At 37.3% G+C, this 21,942-nt stretch overlaps 2 protein-coding genes across 6 annotated transcripts in view; one reads left to right on the plus strand and one right to left on the minus strand.

The window, feature by feature from the left end:
• Grid2 (glutamate ionotropic receptor delta type subunit 2) overlaps window positions 1–21,942 on the plus strand; it is a 1,406,062-nt gene that overhangs the window by 913,683 nt on the left and 470,437 nt on the right. The gene's annotated exons all lie outside the window — the stretch shown is intronic.
• On the minus strand, window positions 17,837–18,283 carry LOC121438218 (peptidyl-tRNA hydrolase 2, mitochondrial-like). The gene has a single exon (XM_041638399.1). It carries the CDS (start codon window positions 18,281–18,283, stop codon window positions 17,837–17,839), a length of 447 nt encoding a protein of 148 aa, XP_041494333.1.

A 21,942-nucleotide genomic window follows, 5' to 3' on the forward strand; every position in this document is an offset into this window, starting at 1 on the left:
GGCATTTATTCTCTTTAAGTTCTTTCACCTTTCATCAATTATAATGGGACAAATGAAATGTGTGTCTTCTTTAAACTTCCTGATTTCTTTAATGAATTTTATTATTGTTCTTTTAAATTCTGTGTCCTAGTGTTCATCTAGGTAATTCTCTTTAAAAAACATTTCTACAGGACAGGTGGATTATGGAGAGAAGATGCTGACTTGATCTTTAATGATGTTGGTATTCTTGCAAAGAGACCTGAGCATGTGAACTTTTTTTGTTGGTTGTGAGTCTGATATGAACATACAAGTTTGTGCCCTGGAGATTAGATATAGCTTGAGTAGAATGAAGTTATGTAGACAGAAGAGAGTGGGCTGTTATACAAGATGTGTCAGACCTGAAGTGTTGGGATAGATATGGCTGTATAGAAGGGTTAGATATGATGTGTAAATAGCTTGAGTTTGGGAATAGCTATGGCTTGTTCTAGCGACAACCTAGAGTCTATGGTGCAGACAAGGGAGGCAGAAGTACTGGATGTGGAACCTTGGGTAGGTTTGGCATGTTAAGAAGAGGATGTGGATGGACAGGTCAGGGAAAGTCACTTGTCTAGACCCTGAAGAGAAAAGTAGTACGTCTGTCTGTGTAGTGTGATTGGGTACAGAGGAACTTCATGTTAAGAATTTCTAAACACGGATGACTGTCAGCTTGGGGGATGTGTAATGAAAGGTAGTGCTCTTTGCTCTTCAGGATTTATTTCCAAATGCGTAGTTATAGGTCTAGAATGCTATTCTTGATATCGCGGCACACACACACACACACACACACACACACACACACACACACACACACCTTATTCAGATCTAGTGGCAACTTTTCCAGTGGGTTAAAAATACATAAGAAGTTGTGCATCAGCTTGAAGTCACGTATAGGACACCAAACTAAAAACTGAGTAATCACCAAAATCAGTGCACTAAATTCACAAAGGTTTCAAACTCCATTCTTAAGCAGGAGCTTAAATATGGGTAGGAATCTTGATCCCTATAACATTTCCTATTATAGAAGTCTATTACTGGGTTGACTGTGTAGTTCCAAATGTTAAAATTTTCATAGGTATGCTTCACTGTTCATTACTTTTGCACCAACATTCATTTTTTCACATCTAGTTTGATTTTCCATTCTTTACATGATGACAGATTTTCTACCATTTCCTACTTTCTTAATGGCAGTCTTTTGTCTTCTTTTATTAATGTTTAAGTCTTCAAGTTCTCGCTCTAATGTATCCATAGAAGAATATCGTGATTCATTTCCATCAAAGGAAAGAAATGAACACAGAACAGTATTTTTGCCTTTCCGTTTTTTAAAGTATAAGTTAAAAGCATTAGAAAAAATAGATTAAGTCACTAAAGCTTTTCATCACAGTTTAAAAGCTCATTTTTATATTGTGCAGCTTCAGTAAAAGAGCTCTATTTGCGGTCCTCTGAACACATCATGGTTTGAAGATAGTTGAAATGTATAGTGACTGTATGTTTTGCATAGTTACATCAAATTTATTCTCATTAATATGTAATTATACAATATACCCCTTATCTAGAAGAAATAATGTAATTACATATTAAATCTGAATCAAAGTAGTCTTCCAGTAGAAACTGATTTAATTTGGCATATTTGGGCATATATTTGTGTTTTTAAGATGTCATTCCTTGAAAATTAACATATCAGTCATTCTTTCTACAATATCTGTTCAACTGAGTGATGCTTAAAATTTCGCAAGTGAAAGAGCATATGAGTAAGTGCTTATATAAATAGATATCATGAAGATATTCCTTCAAGTAACTAGGTAGCTGAGGATGGCCTTGAACTACTGCTCATCCTGCTTTTACCTTTGAAATGCTGGCATGGCAAGCATGCATCACCATGTGCAACATAATATACATATTGTTTTTTCACTGAACTGACTGCACAGCCTTTCACTGTCTACCAGACAGTACTCGCATTCATAACCCATACTCACCAATTACATATTCACAAAAGAACTATTTCCCTACAAACTATGACCTAACAACTATTCATGCCACAAAATAATGTGTGATATTTTGACCTCACTGTGGTTCTCTGCCTTGGAAAATCAACTGTTTTACAGACGGCCGGAATCCTTCAAGGCTGCGACATTCCATCTCCATTCTTCCATTAAGCATGCGTGCTTCTCTATTTTTGACATTTGTGTGTAAGAGATACGGTGAACATCACAGAACAGGAAAGATAAACACATACATTAGTAGATAGAAGTGTCACTATCTACACTTTGTCTCTAGTGTTAGGCCGAATTCACCTGTGTAACTAGGCATACTAGAACAATGCCAATTAACTGATACTGTAGAATTTCACAGATCTTTACAACACGAGCAATTTTACACCTTTTGCTATAGTGAACACTAAAAATAAATTTTGTGGGAGAACGTAATTTCTAAGTTCCTGTCATGACTGAAAATAAATGTTAAGTTAGTAAAAAACCTAAAGTGTTAAAAAACTTATTTAAGTTAGACATGGTGGTGCATGCCTTTAATCCGAGCACTCAGGAGGAAGCAGCATGTGGAATTCTGTGAGTATGAGGCCAGCCTGATCGAGATAGAGAGTTCAAGGCCAGCCAAGATTATATGGTGAGATTTTGCCTCTACAACTCAATAAACGAACTAGTGTACTTTTTTAAGGATCCTGGAGAGATAACTCAATGTCTGAGAGCATGCACTTCTCTCATAGAAGACCCAAGGTTTCTTTCCAGCACCCATATCAGTCAGTTCACAACTACCTTTAAGTCCAGCTTCTGGAGGATCTTTTACTTCTGGCTGCTGCAGGCACCTGCAGTCACACGCACACATACTCCCTCACCTCAAACACATGCAGACAAATATTTGTATTTTATTTTATTTAGCTCTACATTTTTCTCTGGTTCCCCCCCCCCCCCATCCTCTCCCCTCTCCTTCAACTCTCTCCCATGGTCCCAATGCTCCCAATTTACTCAAGAGATCTTGTCTTTTTCTATTTCCCATGTAGATTAGATCCATGTATGTCTCTCTTAGGGTACTCATTGTATAATTTTTAAGAAATATTTTTAAATTCTTGTTAAAAATTGCAAAACTGTAATAGTTGCAAATGTTAAAATACGATTCATTCTTCTTTAGTGACTATCTGGAACATATGAAAGTCAAAAGTTCATAGTCACAGTATAATTCTATCAACTGCTCTAGAAATAAGATTGTATAATTGGTAATCAAGGCAATTTATGTGGCTTGGAAATAAAATCTTACCTCTTTATTGAATTTACCATGACATCTTTCTAAATCCTGAGAAAGTAATTTCCAGTTTACCTAAATTATTGTTTGCTAAGATTTTAATAAGCCTTAAGTATCAATAAACTGAATCGCTTCTTTAGAGTGACACTATAAATTATACTTACATGTATCTAAATTTCAAATAGCAATGAATGTGAGAATAGAAACCCTTTTCCTTGCATACTGAGAAAATGCCCTTGAATTTACATAAAGCCCTGCAGTGCGTTGCGAGTGAAGTGAAAAACAAATACAACGGAACCATTGTCTAAGCAGAAGGCTGAGTGCACTGTAAAAATAGATTCTCAGCTCCATGCAAGCTGGAAGTCAAGGTGATTGCAGCGCTGGCTTGTTGATAATGAGTGAGCGGCAGCGCCAAGCAGAGCCCCCATTAAGAGGATGGATTAACCAAGAAGGTTCAGTGAAACCACAGAAATCTACACAAAGGCTCCAGGCTCAGCATTACCCCACAGCCCAATTGGTTGTGTCTCTCAGATTAGTACTGTTCTCAAAGCTTCTGCTTCCTTTTTATAGCTTAACTCTACATGCTAGTTTTCAGCAGAGCTGCACGCCAGGCCTGCTTTGTGCCATTCTTTCTTACTACCTTCTCTGTCCGCAGTTTATTTCAAGTGAACACTTCCTACCCCCCTTCCTCTACTCCCACACTCTAGTGCAGAGGAAGGTCCCTTACAGAAAATCACTCTCTCAGCTAGGCACTTTCAAAGACTCTTCTCTCCAAAGGGCTTCCACAGCAACAAAAGCCTGTGTGTGTGTGTGTGTGTGTGTGTGTGTGTGTGTGTGTTTGCAGAGGACTCCAACTTCTGGGTACAAGAGTTCAATCAGTGCTTTTCTGTCACTAGATCAGTTCCTCCCAGAAAACAACACCCGGTGTCTGAATTATTTTACAAATTTCACTTTTTAGGCATGAGGTTCGTAATTCTTCTGAAGTTAATAATTAAATTCTACAATACACAATGTAAGAGTTGATGGGATTGCCTTAGCCGGCAGGTTTTGGGGAGGCTAAAGTAAGGAAAACACAGCACAAGTTTTGTTTCTATTCCTTATTCCCTTCCTGTGCAAGAGAAAAAAGAAAACTAAGTAAGCTCGTGTTTCAGTCTGGCAGCCAAACAACCACTCATCCTGTCAGGAAAAACAAAACAAAAAAACCCCTGCCGTCAGTACCAGGGAGTTCAATATCATCTTACACCTGTCAGAATGGCTAAAGTCAAAAACACCAAGGATAACCTTTGCTGGAGAGACTGTGGAGGAACGGGTACCCTCATCCATTGCTGGTGGGAATGCAATCTTGTGCAACCACTGTGGAAGTCAGTGTTTCGGTTTCTCAGGAAATTCAGGATCAACCTACCCCTGGACCCAGCAATACCACTCCTGGGAATATACCCAAGAGATGCTCTATCATATGACAAAAGCATTTGTTCAACTATGTTAATAGCAGTATTATTTGTAATAGCCAGAACCTGGAAACAACCTAGATGCCCTTCAATGGAAGAATGGATGAAGAAAATATGGAATATATACACACTAGAGTACTACACTGCGGTAAAAAACAATGACTTCTCGAATTTTGCATGCAAATGGATGGAAATAGAAGACTTAGGAAAGAGTCACTCCTACTTTGCTATTGTTTGTGAAAGAACTTGGAGGAGATCACCTGGGCAGGACAAGGATGCATCAGGCTCCACCTGGATTGCTTGTCTGTCTGAAGCTACCAGCAGGCAGGCCCTGGCTCAGCATCCACTGAACCCAGAGCCTCCTTCCAGCAGGTGAGATTCCCTGAGACTGTGCTCAGCACTAACCTAAGGCTGTGAGACATACCTCAGCAGCCAGATCCAAACAGCCCTCCCAGGACAGCCCAGTCCCTATCAGGAAAGACCATACCGTGGGAACTCATTCTAAGACAAGAAAATTTTCTTCTTCTTCTTCCTCCTCCTCCTCCTCCTCCTCCTCCTCCTCCTCCTCCTCTTCGCCTTCTCCTTCTCCTTTTTTAATTGCACTGAAAATGAGAAGAGATATAAAGAATTTAACTTAAAAATTTTTACTTTCTCTAGTCAGTGGTGGCACAGGCCCTTAATCTCAGCACTTGAGAGGCAGAGTCAGGCAGATCTTTGAGGTCAAGGCCAGACTGGTTCATAAGACCTAGTTCCAGGACAGGCTTCAAAGCTATAGAAAATCCCTGTCTTAAAAATAAGAAAAAAGGAAAAGGAAGTTTTGCTTTCACTTATTTTTCTTCAAATGAAAATTTAAAACATTATGCTAATATGCAAACTGCTGTCTTTAATATAGCCAAATGGCTATTGTTAATGTTCTGTGACACAGAGGTAAAATTCTGAATGAATTTTACTGAATGAGTATGTTCGCTATATTCCTTAATTTGATTTGATATTGTATTGTTAATTCTAGACAAAAAACTAAGATGGGCTTCCGATATTTTACCAATTTCATCAGTAGTCATCTGTCAATACTAGAGATGTGAAAACTCATCATATCCCAAGTGAACATTGAAGGAATGAATGGTAAATTAGGCATTATTCCCTTTTCTTATTACCCTCCCTTATACGTTAACTTAAATGACGCACAACTAGAGCTGTCTGAACTGGAAATCATCCACACATTACAGTTTTCCAAAGTTTATCTCTCAAGTTTAGTTTTCTGCTAAGAAAGCTCTTTTTAAAAAAAGAAAAAGAGAGAGAGAGAGAGAGAGTTTGCTATACTCTTTCAATATTTTTTATTGTAAATGCCTCGGGTGATATCAGGATTTTCTTTGCTGAGCAAAGTATTAGAGACAGAGATGCAGGTATCCTCAAAGCACTGCATCCAACAGCTCAGGCTTACTATTATTTCCAGTCAGACACTAAAATGATGGACCAGTCTGACAGGGGTGATTATAAATGTCAGTCCAATAATGATGGAGTCACTATTGTCAATAATGTATCTGGGAGCCCCCTCCAAATGGAGGACTTCCATTGATATCAAGTATCAACTGGGCATTGGGTACATAGTCTAAAACTTAAGAACTTGTTCTGAATACGTTCATTCACTGCCTGAGGTGTTCCAGTGCTGTTAGGGACAGACAGGTGGTGCCACGCCCCTTTGCAGAACTAGCCTTCCTCTTCAATGGGCACCATCTTGCAGAGTAAATGGAGTCTAACTGCCTCAGGTGTTCCATCTGTCCAAAGAAAATAACTTATCTGGACTCTGAACTCTGTCCTCTATGTCTTTTTTATGGTACACACTAAAAAGTCAACTTATTTATGTATTTCTTCTTTAAAATGTTAATAATATTCCAAGTTTGTACTGCAGTAAAGTTTGTGTTTCTTATAAATATTCTAACTTTTTTTGAAGGTTTTAAAACACCATTCATACACATACCCCAAACTTCCATGTTTTCTTGAGTTTCCTAATTTTCATGTATGTACACATAGCACATGAATCATGAACTTCTTCAGATGAGGAGTGCATTTGTTCTTTTGAAGTGTTGGACTGGTTTTCTACTTCCTAACTGATTCTCAGTGATCCAACTTCTTTCCCACAGTTTTCCTACAAAAGATAGTGTGTTGGTTTTACTAAGCATGCAACAATGCACATTCCTTTCTCACAATGTGAACATAAAAGAAGAAACATTTTTTGTGAAATTGAATAAAGCTATTTTTCAAATGATAATTCATCATACAAATTTGTCAGGAATACATGGTCATTTAGGATCCTGTTATATATGCTGCATAAAACTGTAGTAAACCTGGTGTCAAGATGCTGCAGAGCTTGGCAATGAACTGTTAACTATTTTGGCAAGATAGAGCACAGTGAAGGCCTGCAGTCTACTGTCACAATAAATTTGTGGAAGAAAAATACTCGCCGAAGCAAAGAAAATTTTTCTAAATGGCTCTTTCATACTTTTTAAAGTCTTAATCCAATGAAAGTTCAAACAATTTGACTATAAATGACATCTATTACATGGTATTAGAATGTTTAGCAGTTTGGCCCCAAAGATCCACGTGTTAAAGAATGCCAGAGGAAGGTGGTAGAAACACTGGGAGGTGAGGCAAAATACAAGGAAGTTAGATGATTATAAGTGTGGCCTTAGAGGAGCTTTGAGCACCCTGGCCACTCCTTTTCTCTTTTGTTAGTTTGACACTATGAGGGTAGCAGTCTATCACACAAACAGTCCACACCATGATATGATGCTTCACTACAGTTTCAAAGCAGAGTTACTAGTCTACCATAGACTGAAACTTCATCAGCCAAAACTAAGTTGATCATCTTATGTATGGGTTTCAGTAGCAGATATACAACTAATGCAGAATGCACTGGACACTGGATCAAAGCAGTCATGAGTAGACACGACACATCATCAAAGCCTGAATTTTCACTCTTTGAAAAATGGCTAAACAATTGAAGTTTCACATCTACCTGGAACTATGAATTATTATTCTGAAAATTTAAAATATCAGAGGTGCATTTGTTTTAATGATAACTCACATTCACACAGATGGGTGCTAGATGTTAAATATACAAAGATAGAGATGGTAAGTGCTACGTATATGCTATGTGAGTGCATAACATAAAATACAGCTTAATTTCAGTCAAAGGTAAGAAAGCGCGAAGATATAAGTTCCTCCTTTGGAAAGTACAGTATTCAGCCTTTGTCTTGTTAAGACAGCTTTTCTTCTGTACATACAGTGCTAAGGTGTCTGTCTTGAGGCAAGGTCTTTATTGCTTTAAATACTTTGATCTAAAAAGATTTAGGATTACAAAATGTTTGTGCTAGAGTAACTAAAGAGAAAAAACAAGGTTGAGAGACCAATAATACTGGATTAAAAAAGATTTTATACCAAATATCTTATCAAATAAGAATTCGATAGCAGGATAACGTTTAGTATCATGCTTTCCAGCATCTAAGATGATGTGATGTGATCCAGCCAGTGATGTGATTTCCAGCGCAAATTACTTTTATTCATTCATTCAATCATTCATTGATTTATTTTTAGACAGATTTCTTGGTATAGACTTTACTGTCCTGGAACTAGTTTAAAGATTAGGCTGGCTTCGAAATCACAGAGATCCTGCCTGCCTTGACGACCATGTGCTGCGAGTAAAGATGTGTGTCACCACCGCGGGACATGAATTACATTTTTAAGTACACAATTGTCCATGGAGCTGAGAGAACTATTTCCCAAAGTCTTTTTAAAGAACACACTACATAAGACACTGATTCACTTAGAGGCTGGAGAGGTGACAGATTGTCAATGAGTGATAAAAATGACAGTGTCTTCTAATATGACAAAATTTCATGTTGAAGCTGTTTAACATTGCCAGTGGACTTGTGATTACACCTGGCTGAATAGAAAATGTTCTGTGGCATGTGATGTTGCATGTGTGGTAAAGAAAGCTCTAGAATGAAGGTGAGGGAACACTATCTCTGCTCAGTAGCAAAAATCCTAATAGAGAAAGTCACCTCATGGTATGCAAAAGACACAAATAATCTTAATTTTTGTTTATGCACTTATTTATCTAATGTTTAATATAAGATATTGGCACCAACAGAACTACTTTTTCTACTCCTGTTTTTAAATTCTATTACATTTTCTGTAACATGTAAGGAATAAGCATCTATTCATTTTACCATCTTTTATTCTGGCTGTCATGCGCAGCTTTTATAGATGAGACCACATGATACTTTTTGTTACAGTGAAGTTTTTTAGCTTTTGTGTTTTGATGTAGTGTTTTACTCACTTGTGACATCCCTTCGTCAACCGGTCTCTCATTCTTGGCTTTCCACAATGTATTTTAAGTCTAGTCACAGGAAAATGTCTCAGTGAATAAAGGTGCTTACAAGCTAGTATGAAGAACTGATTTCAGTTCTTGGAACCCACAGTGAAACAAATTCTCTTTTGCAGTCCCCACAAGTTTGTCTACATAACCCCCAACATACACCTTCAGAGAGATAATACATGTAAAAATGTAAAAGATGAACAAAAATATATTAGACATAATGCGACTGATTCTATTTTTAATATTTATATAAATTCTTATAGATATGTATACAGTATTATAAACATATTCTTGTCAACATGTATATATATCTGTATGTATAGATAGATATAATTACATGTCATTTTATTAAAATATTTTCTTGTAAATTTTATTGAAGCTTTACTCTTACCTAGAATTGTGCCGCAGAAACTTTTGTAAGACCCTAATTTGTACTAATATGCAGTTTTAAATTATTGTATAATAAAGTAAAAGAACACATTAACTATAATCTATTCACTTCCCTTATTAAAAGGTAGTGATTTTGTTTGCAATTTTTGTTTACTTTGAAAGTCCTGCTCTTAGTACTTTGGTATGATGCCATTGTATAAAGGAATGACTTGAAACATATCCTATAAGATGGAATGTCTAAAGTTATGCATAATTTTGATTTTAATAGAAGCTGATAGATTGCATGCCTAAAAGGTTTTGGTACTATACATTTCCACTAATGATGTATATTAGTACCCTTTATAACTACAAACCCATCAGCAAAAAGACAGTATGTCTTCACAAATGTGTCTGCCTATGGTTAGCTAAAGACTTTGTTCTTTAATTCATTTTTCTGCTCTTGGACTGGAGCCACGTCTCATGGACTTTCAGCTGTTTTTTATCTTGTGAATGATCTTTTTGTTGTGCCCATGGGAGTACATCTCTGTTATCTGTTCAAAAACCTTCTTTGCAAACAGAAATTTAATCCATCTATATCACCTTAATTACAATAATTTTCCAAACTTATTTTTATATTGACAATTTTACTTCTGTTAGTAGGAAAGTTCTTTGTATTTATTAAAACAACTAGTATCTATACTGTATTTTATATCCTGTTTTTCAATGTTATTTTGGTAGAATTTTTGGAAATTCATATTGTGTACTTAGTCTTTTATATTTTTATGAAATGTCTCCAAATACCTGGGTTTTATAAAATGTAGACTTTGCTTAAAATATCATTTATGTGTGAAAAGGGCTACAATATTTTATTTATTAAATGCTATGTTATTTAGAATACAATGTCCATGCTTAGGTAAAGAACACAAAAAATGTTTTTTTTATGGTCTCTTCAGTTTTAAGTGGGTATATATGAATGTGTGTGCATGTGTGTGTGTGTAGCTTACGATCATTCCATATAATTTTTCAGATAAAACACTACAGTGACTTTAGTTGAAATTACATTAAATGCATATGTTAATCTCAAAAGCTATAAACTAACTATATTAAGGTTATTAAATAAGGTCTCGGGACATGACTCAGAAATTGAGGGTATTGGCTGCTTTTTTAGAGGACTAAGGTTCAACTCACAACACCCACATGTAGTTCCCAACCATCTGATCTCCTGTTACATGGGATCCAATGCCCTCTTCTGCCCTCTATGGGCACAGTGCATGCATGTGGTGAATAAATATGCAGACTAAACACCCACACACATCAGATCAAATAAACTAATCAAAATGTTAAGTAAAGTTTATTACGTATTTTATAAAAAATATTTATAATGATCTTCTGAACTTAAGTAATTTGATGACTATAAAAAGATAAAAATGTTGACCTAAAAATAGAATTTTCAGGGAATAGAGAGAAATACTTTAGCAGTTAAGTGCTATGGCTGCTTTTCCTAGGTTCAGGTCCCAGATTCCACATGGTACCTTACAAACATCCAAAACTCCAGTTTCAAAAAATTCAATATCCCCTTCTAGCCTCTGTGGGCACTGAATGAAAATGGTATATGTGTGTTTCCATGGGCAAAGCATTCCTATAAATAAACTAAATTTATGCTTATACAAACATTTAACAAATAGACATTTCAGTAGAAAAATATCGCACAGCAGTTTCACTCTTGTTTGGAACTTCATTAGCAATGATGGCACTGGGAAAAGTGTGTCTAGCATTCTGAGCATTTTGAAGTATGGTGGTTTTACTTCTAGGTTTGGCTGATGCACATATTTACAAGTTGCCCTTAGATAGGAGGGTTTGGATTTTGTAAAAAAAAAAAAAAAAAAAAAAAAAATGATACATTTCATAAATGATGACTAGTGTACCTGTCTTTTTTTTTTTTTTTTTTTTTTTTTTTTTGGTTTTTCGAGACAGGGTTTCTCTGTGGTTTTGGAGCGTGTCCTGGAACTAGCTCTTGTAGACCAGGCTGGTCTCGAACTCACAGAGATCCGCCTGCCTCTGCCTCCCAAGTGCTGGGATTAAAGGCGTGCGCCACCACCGCCCGGCTAGTGTACCTGTCTTGATTGAACATAGAGTACATTAGGACAAGTGCTATGTCGTGTGGTCTTGTAATCATTTTTCTAAATCATAGGGTAGAACTTAGAATATTGAACATGAGTTAAATATGTGACATTAACATGCCAAAAAAGGTGAAAAATTATTTAGGGCACAGGTGTTAGACTGCCACGATTCTTCCCACATAATACTAAACCAGAAAAGTTCAATTACTTTGACTGATGACTGTTACTAAGATAGATTCACATTCCAGATTACAACTAGGGAAATATACATAATTCACTCCAAGTCATATTTTATCTATACAAAGGCATTAAAGTCTATTGTTATTTATTGTGTTTTACGTCTATAGTTTATTTTTGATGCAAGTTAAGAATTGCTTGATTTCATTGACTGCTAACAAAATATGATAACTTGAAAATTGTAATGTAATATCATTATTGTGCATCTAATAGAAGTAAGAGTGATACTAACACATACAGCATACAAAGTGGCCAATTTTGTTTTTTATGTTTTACATGAATTCAGTCATTAAATTCTTATGATGAAGTGTGGAGCCTATGCTTGTTTAGTGGAGCACAGAGATTTGAAGTCGGAACAAAGAGAATGGAGCCTGAACCCAAGGATCATCATTGCATATGGATGCAGCTAACAATGATTATCAATTGTTTCTCCTTTATTACGTTCTTGCCTGTCCAATATCATTCTGCTGCCACATCAGTAACAATGGCTAGGAAGGAATGGAATGGGCAGGAAAGAGGGAGGGAAAGAGATATGGTCAGCCAAAGCTTAGCAGCAATGAGAGTAGTCAGTTCTTATATCTAGTTACATTTTCTGATGTGAACTTATACAAAACACTCTAAGCCAAAGGGTGCTGGGGATTGAGTAATTACTTTTGTTCTTACCAGCAATGATTTTGGGACTTCTCTGCTGCACTATGGTACCTTGTAGAGACTGGTATCATTTAATTGGAACAAGGTACAGTTCTAGGCTTCAGAAGACACCAGGTATCATGATAGGGCATTTTTAATAGTGTTGCCAAAGCTAACTACATTCTCTCATGGATGTTTCTATGGTGTTAATCAAAGTGGGCTCTAGGATTTCTGTAGAGAAATCCCACAAGTGTGAAAAGGCAATAAAACTGTCTTTGATCTCAGGCTTGTTTTTCTCCACTGTAACACTTTCAAAATTGTTCTGATTACAGTTTCACAATTCAGAATACTGATGAAGAGTTTAAAAATCTTCAAGTCCTATTAAATTACTTTTATTAACATGTAGCTACGGTTGTAGCCATCACATTGTTTTATCTTACCAATATATCAAGTTGTTATATACTTTTTAGTATAAAGCAATTTAGCTTTAGGCCATGGTATTATATGCAGGCTACAGAATAAGGGCATGCCTCTGTTGTATAATTAGAATGTTTGGGAAGGCAAGATATCTTATATTCCTAAACTCTATAAAACATACAGTGATGGAAATAAAAATTTCTTCTCTCAAGTTTTGTTAAGATTAAGTGGTCCACAGTATTTGGTATGGAGTAGACACTATTAACCAAAATTCCATTTCTCAAAAGTTGAACTCAGATGAATTACTTAGAATCCATGGAATCTATGGCAGCTAAACTAAACTGTCAATGGCCTTTTTAACAGTGATAAAACAATTTCCATTTCTAGGTGGTTTCCAGACAAAACTGAAGTGGAGACAGTCAGTTAGTAATCCTTCTTAGCTGGAAAACCTGCAAACCACAATAATGAGCAGCCTGGCAAGATATTTCCACCAATGGCACTTAATCTTATGGGAAAAACAACATCTGCATAACTGAACTTAAGGACTGCTCGAAAGTGGGAATTCCATGCCTAGCACTGTAAAACTGATCCATGGCTGGGGAAGTCATAGAATCTAGAGGAGAAACTATATTTTTATAGATCAATATAGTTTCCAACCACATTCTAAATACTTATCCTTATATGCACAGGTAAGTGTAGCTCTGACTTGTTATTTTTTAAAAAAAGTCCTCCCTTTACAGTAGGCAAAGGCTACTAAAAAGATCCCCAATTCCTGAAAACCCAGAGTCTGAGCAATCATGCAGTGCTCAGCCTCAGTTTTCATCTATAACTCATACCCTATACCTGGGTCTCTGGGAAACATTGCAGAAATAGTGGAAATATTGTAAGAGCCAGAAGATCAGGATGCCTGCTGCTAGAGAGTGTCTTCTAGACATGACAGGGAAGTTGCACCCACAAAATCTCAACAACATTATTACCTAATAATATATATGCCATATGTTATATAACATATAAATGCATAATAACTATACATGCCAATATGCCTGGAGGATATTCCAGTCCTTGATGAAGAGCTATAGGCGAGCAATGGTTGATGCAAGAGGGACAATCACTTTTATACAGGTACAAGGCCCCTGATAGACTGCCCAATATCAATGGCTCAGTCCTAAACACATGTACTTAAGAGCAAGAATAAAGAGATTCAGTAGATGTATGTGTGTGTGTGTGTGTGTAATAATAATAATTGTAAGAGGGCTCATAAATTAGAGACTGAGTTGGGGACTGAAGGATTTAAAGGAGGGAGAAGAAGGGTAAAAATGATTTAAATATAGTACTCATGTGTGAAATTCTTAGAAAATAAAACCTTTAAAACTATCTCCAGCTTAAAGATTTAAAAGTCTGAATGGCACTGGTCTGTGTCATTTGTTTTCTTTATGAGTACACTTATTTTGTTAGTGTGTTAAATGCATGGATTATATGCATTCATTCTTCAATATAGTCTTTACTAAGATGGACTTTTAAAATCTGTGGGTGTATATTCATGTTTTTATTAATTTTTTAATTTATATTGCACAGTTTCCCTTCTCTCCTCTCTTCTCATTTCTTCCCCCACCTTCCTTCTACCCACTAAAAATTCTAAAAGAACATTTATTTACCAAGCATAGTATGCTATTTCAAAACACATATACAATGTGAAATTAATCTACTGTTTATTACCATACATAGGCATTGCTGATATGCTAAGAGCACTTAAAATCTATTCTGAGCATTAATCAACAACACAAAATATAGCTATTAACCATTCGGGGCATTTTTATTGCTGCTTATATGGCTGTTGAAATGAGGCCATAAGCTTCATGTAGCCGGAGAGTGATGGTTCATTCCATGAGACAGGACTCAGAAATGACTTTGACTTGGGTAACAAATTGTGGTTGTGCACATTTTCAGCTCATCCCCATTGCTGTAATATGTGTTCCTGTAGGATCAGCTGCGTTTCTACCACCCTGATCACTGGACCAAACTCACAGAATCATAGTCATGGTGTTCTCGTGGCTCGTCCTCAGTCTCCAACCGTTCCAATTCGTGTGTGTCTGTGTGTGTGTGTGTGCACTTTTGTGTACTGAGAATGTACTTCTCCCTTAGCAGTGTACTTGACATTGGAAAGCTTGACTCTTAGGGGGAAACTAAGGGCAGGGCATGGATATGGCATGTGCAGGCTCAGAAGGAAGCAGATACCAAAGGTACAGGCTGACCTAAGTAGCGCAAAGTGCACAGCTGCTCTTTCAGCATCTTCTCTTTCCTAAGCAGAATTAAAGTTTGAATAAAGTTTGGGGAAGATTTTAGAATGAGATAAATTTGTATCAGCAACTGAGTTTTGACTCTCAAGTGACAATAACGAAATCTGCTAACTCCAGCTTTGCTACCAAACATGTTTAGTTGGAGAGTGTAATGACATTGAGTTATACATTTTAAAAATAATGTTTTTTTATCTTAAAATGTTTTTGGCCCCTTTGAGATTCAGAACTGCCACATGGTTAAGAAAATAGCCATTACGGAAACATAAAAGTTTCTCTTGCAAGTTCACAAGTGCTCTCCCCGCTTCCTTTCCTCCTGGATATAGTTCCCCTGAGCTTCATTGAAAGTGGAATCTTCTCTCTTATAACTGTATAAATACAGTAAGCCTCAGTAAAGACAGACGGCTGGTGTGATCATTTTTAACAACCCTGGAGATGTCCATATGCTATTCAGTAATGTGGCATCTGCATGGCCCCTTAGCTGTTGTGTATACTTTAAACATAAGCAATTTTTAAGCAACAAGGTGTCAAACTCTCCATCCATGTGAGGCAAATCAGTTCTTCTGCACCCCTGAGGACAATCAACAGAAACCTGAGAGTGCTCTAAACCACAGTCCTCTCCAGGCTAACAGTCTGTTCCTTTTAGTACAATTACCTTAGTGTGCCTCCAAGTCCTAAAATTTTCACCAGGTAAAATACTCATTCAATTAACAGAGGAGTCACTAAGGCACTTGCTGTGCTGGCATTCCTCAGCAGTGGAAGGTGGTAGGTTCATCTGGCTGCGGACAGGCTCCTATGAACCATGCTCTCACTGCTGTGCCGCTAAATCTAACAGACACAGTATCTACTTAGAGTAGGCAGAACGTGGGAATGAGATACCTTTATTTCTGAATATTAGGGTAGTGTCTGTTGCTTTAAGCTCAAAAACTGAACTGAAGTAAATTTTTATTATGGTTCTAAGATTTCTCTCCTCCCATCTTCTGCTAATCCGACCCAAAGGGAGTAAAGAACCACTACCCAAAAACCCTTAGTTGAAATAAACAAGCTTTATATTTTGCCAGAGAGAGATATCTCCCTCAAATACAGTTTAGAAAATAGCATTGAACATAGGAGGAGGTGAGGTTTATATTAGCCTCCAAACTGCAAGCCTGGGTTTTTTTTTTTCAAGGGTTTTTTGGTAATGTAGGAACTTTTCAGAACATTTCAAATTTATTTTGCCAAACATCTTATCAAGGTGGAGGTTAGGATATAAAATGAAGAACATGTCAAATTCCAGAGACTATATCAAGAGATTGTCAAACTTAAGTTTTAAGGAAAACGAGACTGAACTTATTTCGACCTCATGATAAGATGGCTTTTAATTTTAAGATGGAGTCAAACTGATCAATTATCCCACTGTATTCTCCTCTACTCTACCTCTTCCATTCTTTTTCCTCTTCTTTTCCTCCTCCTCCTCCCATCAGTATCCCCCTCCATTTCACTTCATCCCTTCCTATTCATCTATTCTTCCTCCTCCTCTCTCCACTGCTTCCTCCTCCCTCTTCTTCCTCTTACTCTTCTATGTATTCCTCTTCTTTCCCTCCTCCTTTTCCTTTTCCTTCCCATCCACCACTTTTTATTCCTCTTCCTTCTTCTCTGTCTTTGGACTTTTAATATTCAATCATGTTGAAAAAATTCTTTTATGGAATGATTATATTCTAGTAAATACATAGTGGTAAAAATTAGGGTTAGTGGTATAATTTGTTGGTGCAGTTTATGTCCAGTATATAGGACCCTGGATTTGGATTTGACCCCTAGCACTAACACACACACACCACACACACACACACACATACACACACCAAACTCATGAAATAATTTTTAAGATAGTCAACTGTGATGGCTATTTTTGGTTGTCAATTTGACTATTTTTGGAATTGAGTTAAACCCAAAAATAGGAGTATACCTGTGAGGGATTTTTGCTTAATTAGAAAAAAACATATCCCCTTTTTATCTAGATTTTTGAGGTAGAAAGACACACCATTAATCAAGATCATTGAGTTAGAAAAAGACTCTGAGCAACTATTAGTGATGGAGGAAGGTCATTGGCTAATAAAGGCACTGCCCTGGCCCATTTTATTGGTTAGAGGATAGGTGGGAGGAGTAAACAGAACAGGACGCTGGGAGGAAGAGGAAGTGAGCAGAGACTCCACAGCTCTGCTCTCCAGAGCAGACGCCTCAGCAGAGACGCCATGCTCCGCTCCCGGCATGAAGCTCCGACCCAGGATGGACTAGGCCAGAATCTTCCCGGTAAGACCGGTTCTCACAGATTATTAGAGATGGGTTGATCGGGATGTGAGAATTAGCCAGTAAGGGCTAGGGCTAAAGGGCCAAGCAGTGATTAAATGAATACAGTTTGTGTGTTGTTATTTCAAAGCATAAGCTAGCTGGGCAGGCGGCCGGGGTGCTGGGAACGCAGCCCCGCCACTCTTATTACTTCATATTAGATTCTTGGACTTTCTTTCTTTTTTTTTTTTCAAAAGTGGAGCAAGAATTAAGCTTTTATTGTTACTGACAGGCTTCATACTTTTCAGACAGAATCACCATTATACAAAAGTTCATCTAGTAAAGTTTTAGGTGGTCAGTAACTTCATCAATTAGCTCTACTGGTTCTGGTCCAATTCCCAAGACAGTTCAAGAGCCTGGTTCAATCTGAGTACATCCAGCATCTTGGATTAAACATACAGTCAGTTCCAACACTTTCACATGGGTCAGTAATTCAATGAGGGTTTCTTCATCTGGTGCTTTGATCACCACTTTGGGCTGGCCACAGTACTCCCACTCTTTGAGCACTTGAGGGTTTTTGCTCTGAATCTGCTTGTAGGCAGAAAAAGCAGCATGAGAACACTGGGCAGCAGCCTTCCCTTTTGCCATCTTTAGGTCATTTCGAACCACAGGAATCATTTTGTACTCCCCACTCTCCCCAGAAATGCTTGCTTCGGTTTCTGTCTTGGTGTCTCTATTTGTCTCACTTGTTGAGTTCTGGGGTAACATGCCAAGGTGATCCCGGAAGCCCCAGCACATGCCACAAGCAACTCCAGCAACCAAGCTGAATGTACCAGGATGAGCCAAATACTCCATAACCAAGAACTTGGAGAGTCCCTGAAGCACTACTTGTTGCTCACGCCTTGTGTTTCTCCACTTCTGAACAGATTCGTGGACTTTCTGTACATAACCAACCATTGTTGCATTAGCTAACTAGGCTGCAGCCTGAAAGTCACATATATATATGACTCTCTCTCCTTGAGAGAGAGAAATTCATTCTCTAAATTCTGTTACTCAAAAGAACCCTGACTAATACATTAACACTAATTAATTGTATTATAATATTAATATAATATTATTATTCTATAATATATAAAATTATAATAATAGTTAATAATACTAACCCATTAAGTAGTTTTATAAATATTGATAGAAAATTTTAGCTCTAGTCAGGTTGGGTTGTGTGTGTGTGTGTGTGTGTGTGTGTGTACATACAGATATACACATACATGCGTATGGAGACCAGAGGTTGATGTCAGTGTTTTCTTCTATTGCTGTCCACCTTGTTTTTGGAGACATGAACTAAGAGGTCACTGGTTGGGTCTGATTGTCTCACCAATGGGCTTCAAAGAACTTCAGCCACCACCCCAAAAACACTGGGATTATAGGTATTTGTTACTACACTTAAACTTCATTCAATGCTGAGGATCAGAAAATAAATTTTAAAACTTGCACAGCAACTACTTTACTTAAAATGTTATTTTCAGCCTCCATCAAAGTTTTTCTGTGACTGTCCCATTAAATAATCCCATATTTATTCTTATTGTTTTATTTTATGGATATGTAGTTGGACATTTCTCTCCTACCTGCCAGTTCCCAAATAACCACTCAGAGGCTTAATATTACCTATAAATGCCTGGTTCAAAGCTCAGGCTTGCTACTGCCTAACTCTTATACTTAAATTAACCCATATTTCTTATCTATGCTTCCCCATATGGCTCACAGCTTATTACCTCATTCCCACACATCCTGCTTCCTAAAGGGCTGATGGCATTTTACCTGACTCTGCCTTTCTGTTTCTCAGTATCTTCAGTTTGAATGTCCCACCTAACTTTATCCTTCCTTGCTATAGGCCAATCAGCTTCTTTGTTAACCAGAGAGTAATACATATTTACAGTGAAATGAAAGATTATTCCATAGCATGGATCCATGTTGCATCAGGGACTTTTCCTCGGGAGACACAACAGCAACACACACAAACACACACACACACACACACACACACACATACACACACACACACACACACACACACCTCTACCCCAGAAATTAATCCCACAGCAGACAAAAGTAATAATTGCATTAAAAGTCCAACTTGGTGAACCAATGATATTTTACTGGAGTTACTAACAGGATTATGGGTAAAGGGTTCCTGGTAGGAGCAGGGACATCTCAAAATCAGCCGATACACTGAAAAGCCCACCCAATTTGGGTGATAACTCACAAATCTGTGCCATTGGATTTCTCTGAACACCTTGATGGTCTAAGAAATCTATCTGCTGTGCATCATGGCTGGCCATAGTCTCCTTCCACAATGGTTGTTCACTCCTCCTTCAAAAGTGGGGAGGGGCCTTTGAGAATATTCCAGAATTACGCTTTCTCAGATATGTGAATTCTTATGTACAATATGGGTCTCATATGCCTCTTTCTCCATCTAGGAAGGAATTTTCAACTAGGAGTGACAATTTTAACTGTTGTGTATATATTTAAGACAATTTTTTGGTCAGATGAAAAATTAAGACCCAAGAATAAATTTTCTGAGATCGATATCAGCTTGATATTTCTTTTGAGATAAGAAAGCATTTAACCTGCTCCCCTATTCAACCTTCCTTTATCCCAATGTGGGAGCCTACCCAGTTTGGATGTTCACCTTCCTAGACTAGGATGGAGTGGGGAGGACTTTGGACTTTCCACAGGGCAGGGAACCCTGACTGCTCTTCAGACTGGAGAGGGAGGGGGAGAGGAGTGAGGGGAGGGGGAGAGGAGTGGGAGGAGGGGGAGGGAAATGGGAGGCTGGGAGGAGGCGGAAATTTTTTTTCAATAAAAAAAAATAAAAAAAAAAAAGACAGCATTTAACCAGAAACAGCATTTGTATGCAGTGCTAAGCACAAAGGAAGAGCAATGCAGTGAAGAAAATGTTTGGGCTATAAAATAAAACTGACCTGTACTTACATTTGGTTTGTGGTTCATTAGACTTGCCACTTTAAGCTAATTACTTTATGCACGTAGTCTCTTAGTTTCCTCATCTGAAAAGCTAGGATATCTACTTTACTTTATATACCTTTTATATTTTTGCATTTTCTTTTATATTTTTACATTTTCATTCATTTAGTAAGTGTGTGTGTGTGTGTGTGTGTAGGAGTCAAAGAATATAGGAGTTAGTTTTCTCTTTCTACCATGTGAATTATGAGGATAGAACATGGATTGTCGTGTTGGCAGGTGAACTTATCCATGGAGACATTTCCTGGGCCTTCATACCCTGTCTTTAGAAAATTAATGGGGATAATACATATGAAGAATCTATTACTGTGTCAAACACCTTGTGTTAGCTAATAGTTTCATCAACATGATCCTTATTATTACCATGATCACTTAAAATTGCATTTTCCTCAGGGTCTATAGCAACCAACCTTTTCCTACTTTATATTCACATTAATATTATTTTCTTTAATGTTATAATTTTGTACATAATTTGTATGCCACTTCACAGGTGACCTGTATAATAATGAAACCGTGATATTTCTTTCCCGTATTTGCTCTCATTTAGTCCTCTGTAGTCATTGTGATCTATTCAGTTGGGCAAAGCATGAGTCAGTTGTTCATGGAACTTTTCTGCTAATTTACAGGCTGTCGACAACTAAGACTCTTTACCCCTCCTGCTAACTGGGTGGGTTTTAAGCCTTTGTTTCTCATCGTGCTGGGGGCTGGTGGGTTAAAGTCAAGGTGTCAGTATCAGTGAGATTCTAATAAAGGATCCTAAGGAAGAAGCAGACCACCACCTTCGTGGCATATCATCACACTGCAGGAGAACTGTCTGCTTTCTTAAAGTCTCTAACATCATGAAATAAGCACTTCCCAATACCCCCCAGCTCCTAAAGCTACTACATCCAAGGTTAGGCTTCCACACATGGGTTTCATAAAGACACCCTCACTAAACCACCCTCCAACTTTAATAAGTCCCCGTCATGCCTCCAGACACCCAACACACAGGCCAAGTGAGTTTTCTACATCATTTTGCTCTTTTGAGCCCATGAACATTTGATTTATAGCAGTTACGATGATCATTATTGTATAGGTTTTCTGAGAGCTTCTGGGAAAGCGTGGTGTTTGCTTTAGCTCACCATTTTCTTTCTTGCAGTGTTCTGCAGGATGTCAGTGAGGCCCCAACAGTAGTACCCATATCAGATAAAAAAAAATGCCCACCATATTTTTCTTGTATTGAAACAGTTTTACCAAGAGCAGATAAAATATAGCATATATTTAGCTATATATATATGCATATATATATATGAATGTTTTATATATGTATAGTATCAAAGCTAAGACTTAGTTTTTGGCTTGTCTTCTATTAATAATTATATTTTGTGTGTTTAGTTCCTGATGTAAAGTGCATTTCCTATAATAGATATCAGTCAAAACTTACAAACACAAGGCTGTAGGATCTATACCTGACAAACAAGCTATCAACAAATATG

This window comes from Microtus oregoni, unplaced genomic scaffold (assembly GCF_018167655.1).
Source record: "Microtus oregoni isolate MIOR12 unplaced genomic scaffold, Mior012 000002F_ref0000024, whole genome shotgun sequence".
Classification (NCBI taxonomy): domain Eukaryota; kingdom Metazoa; phylum Chordata; class Mammalia; order Rodentia; family Cricetidae; genus Microtus; species Microtus oregoni.

Excerpts from the sequence above, each read along its gene's own strand:
- LOC121438218 (XM_041638399.1), bottom strand. The coding sequence starts at position 18,283 with ATGGAGTATTTGGCTCATCCTGGTACATTCAGCTTGGTTGCTGGAGTT.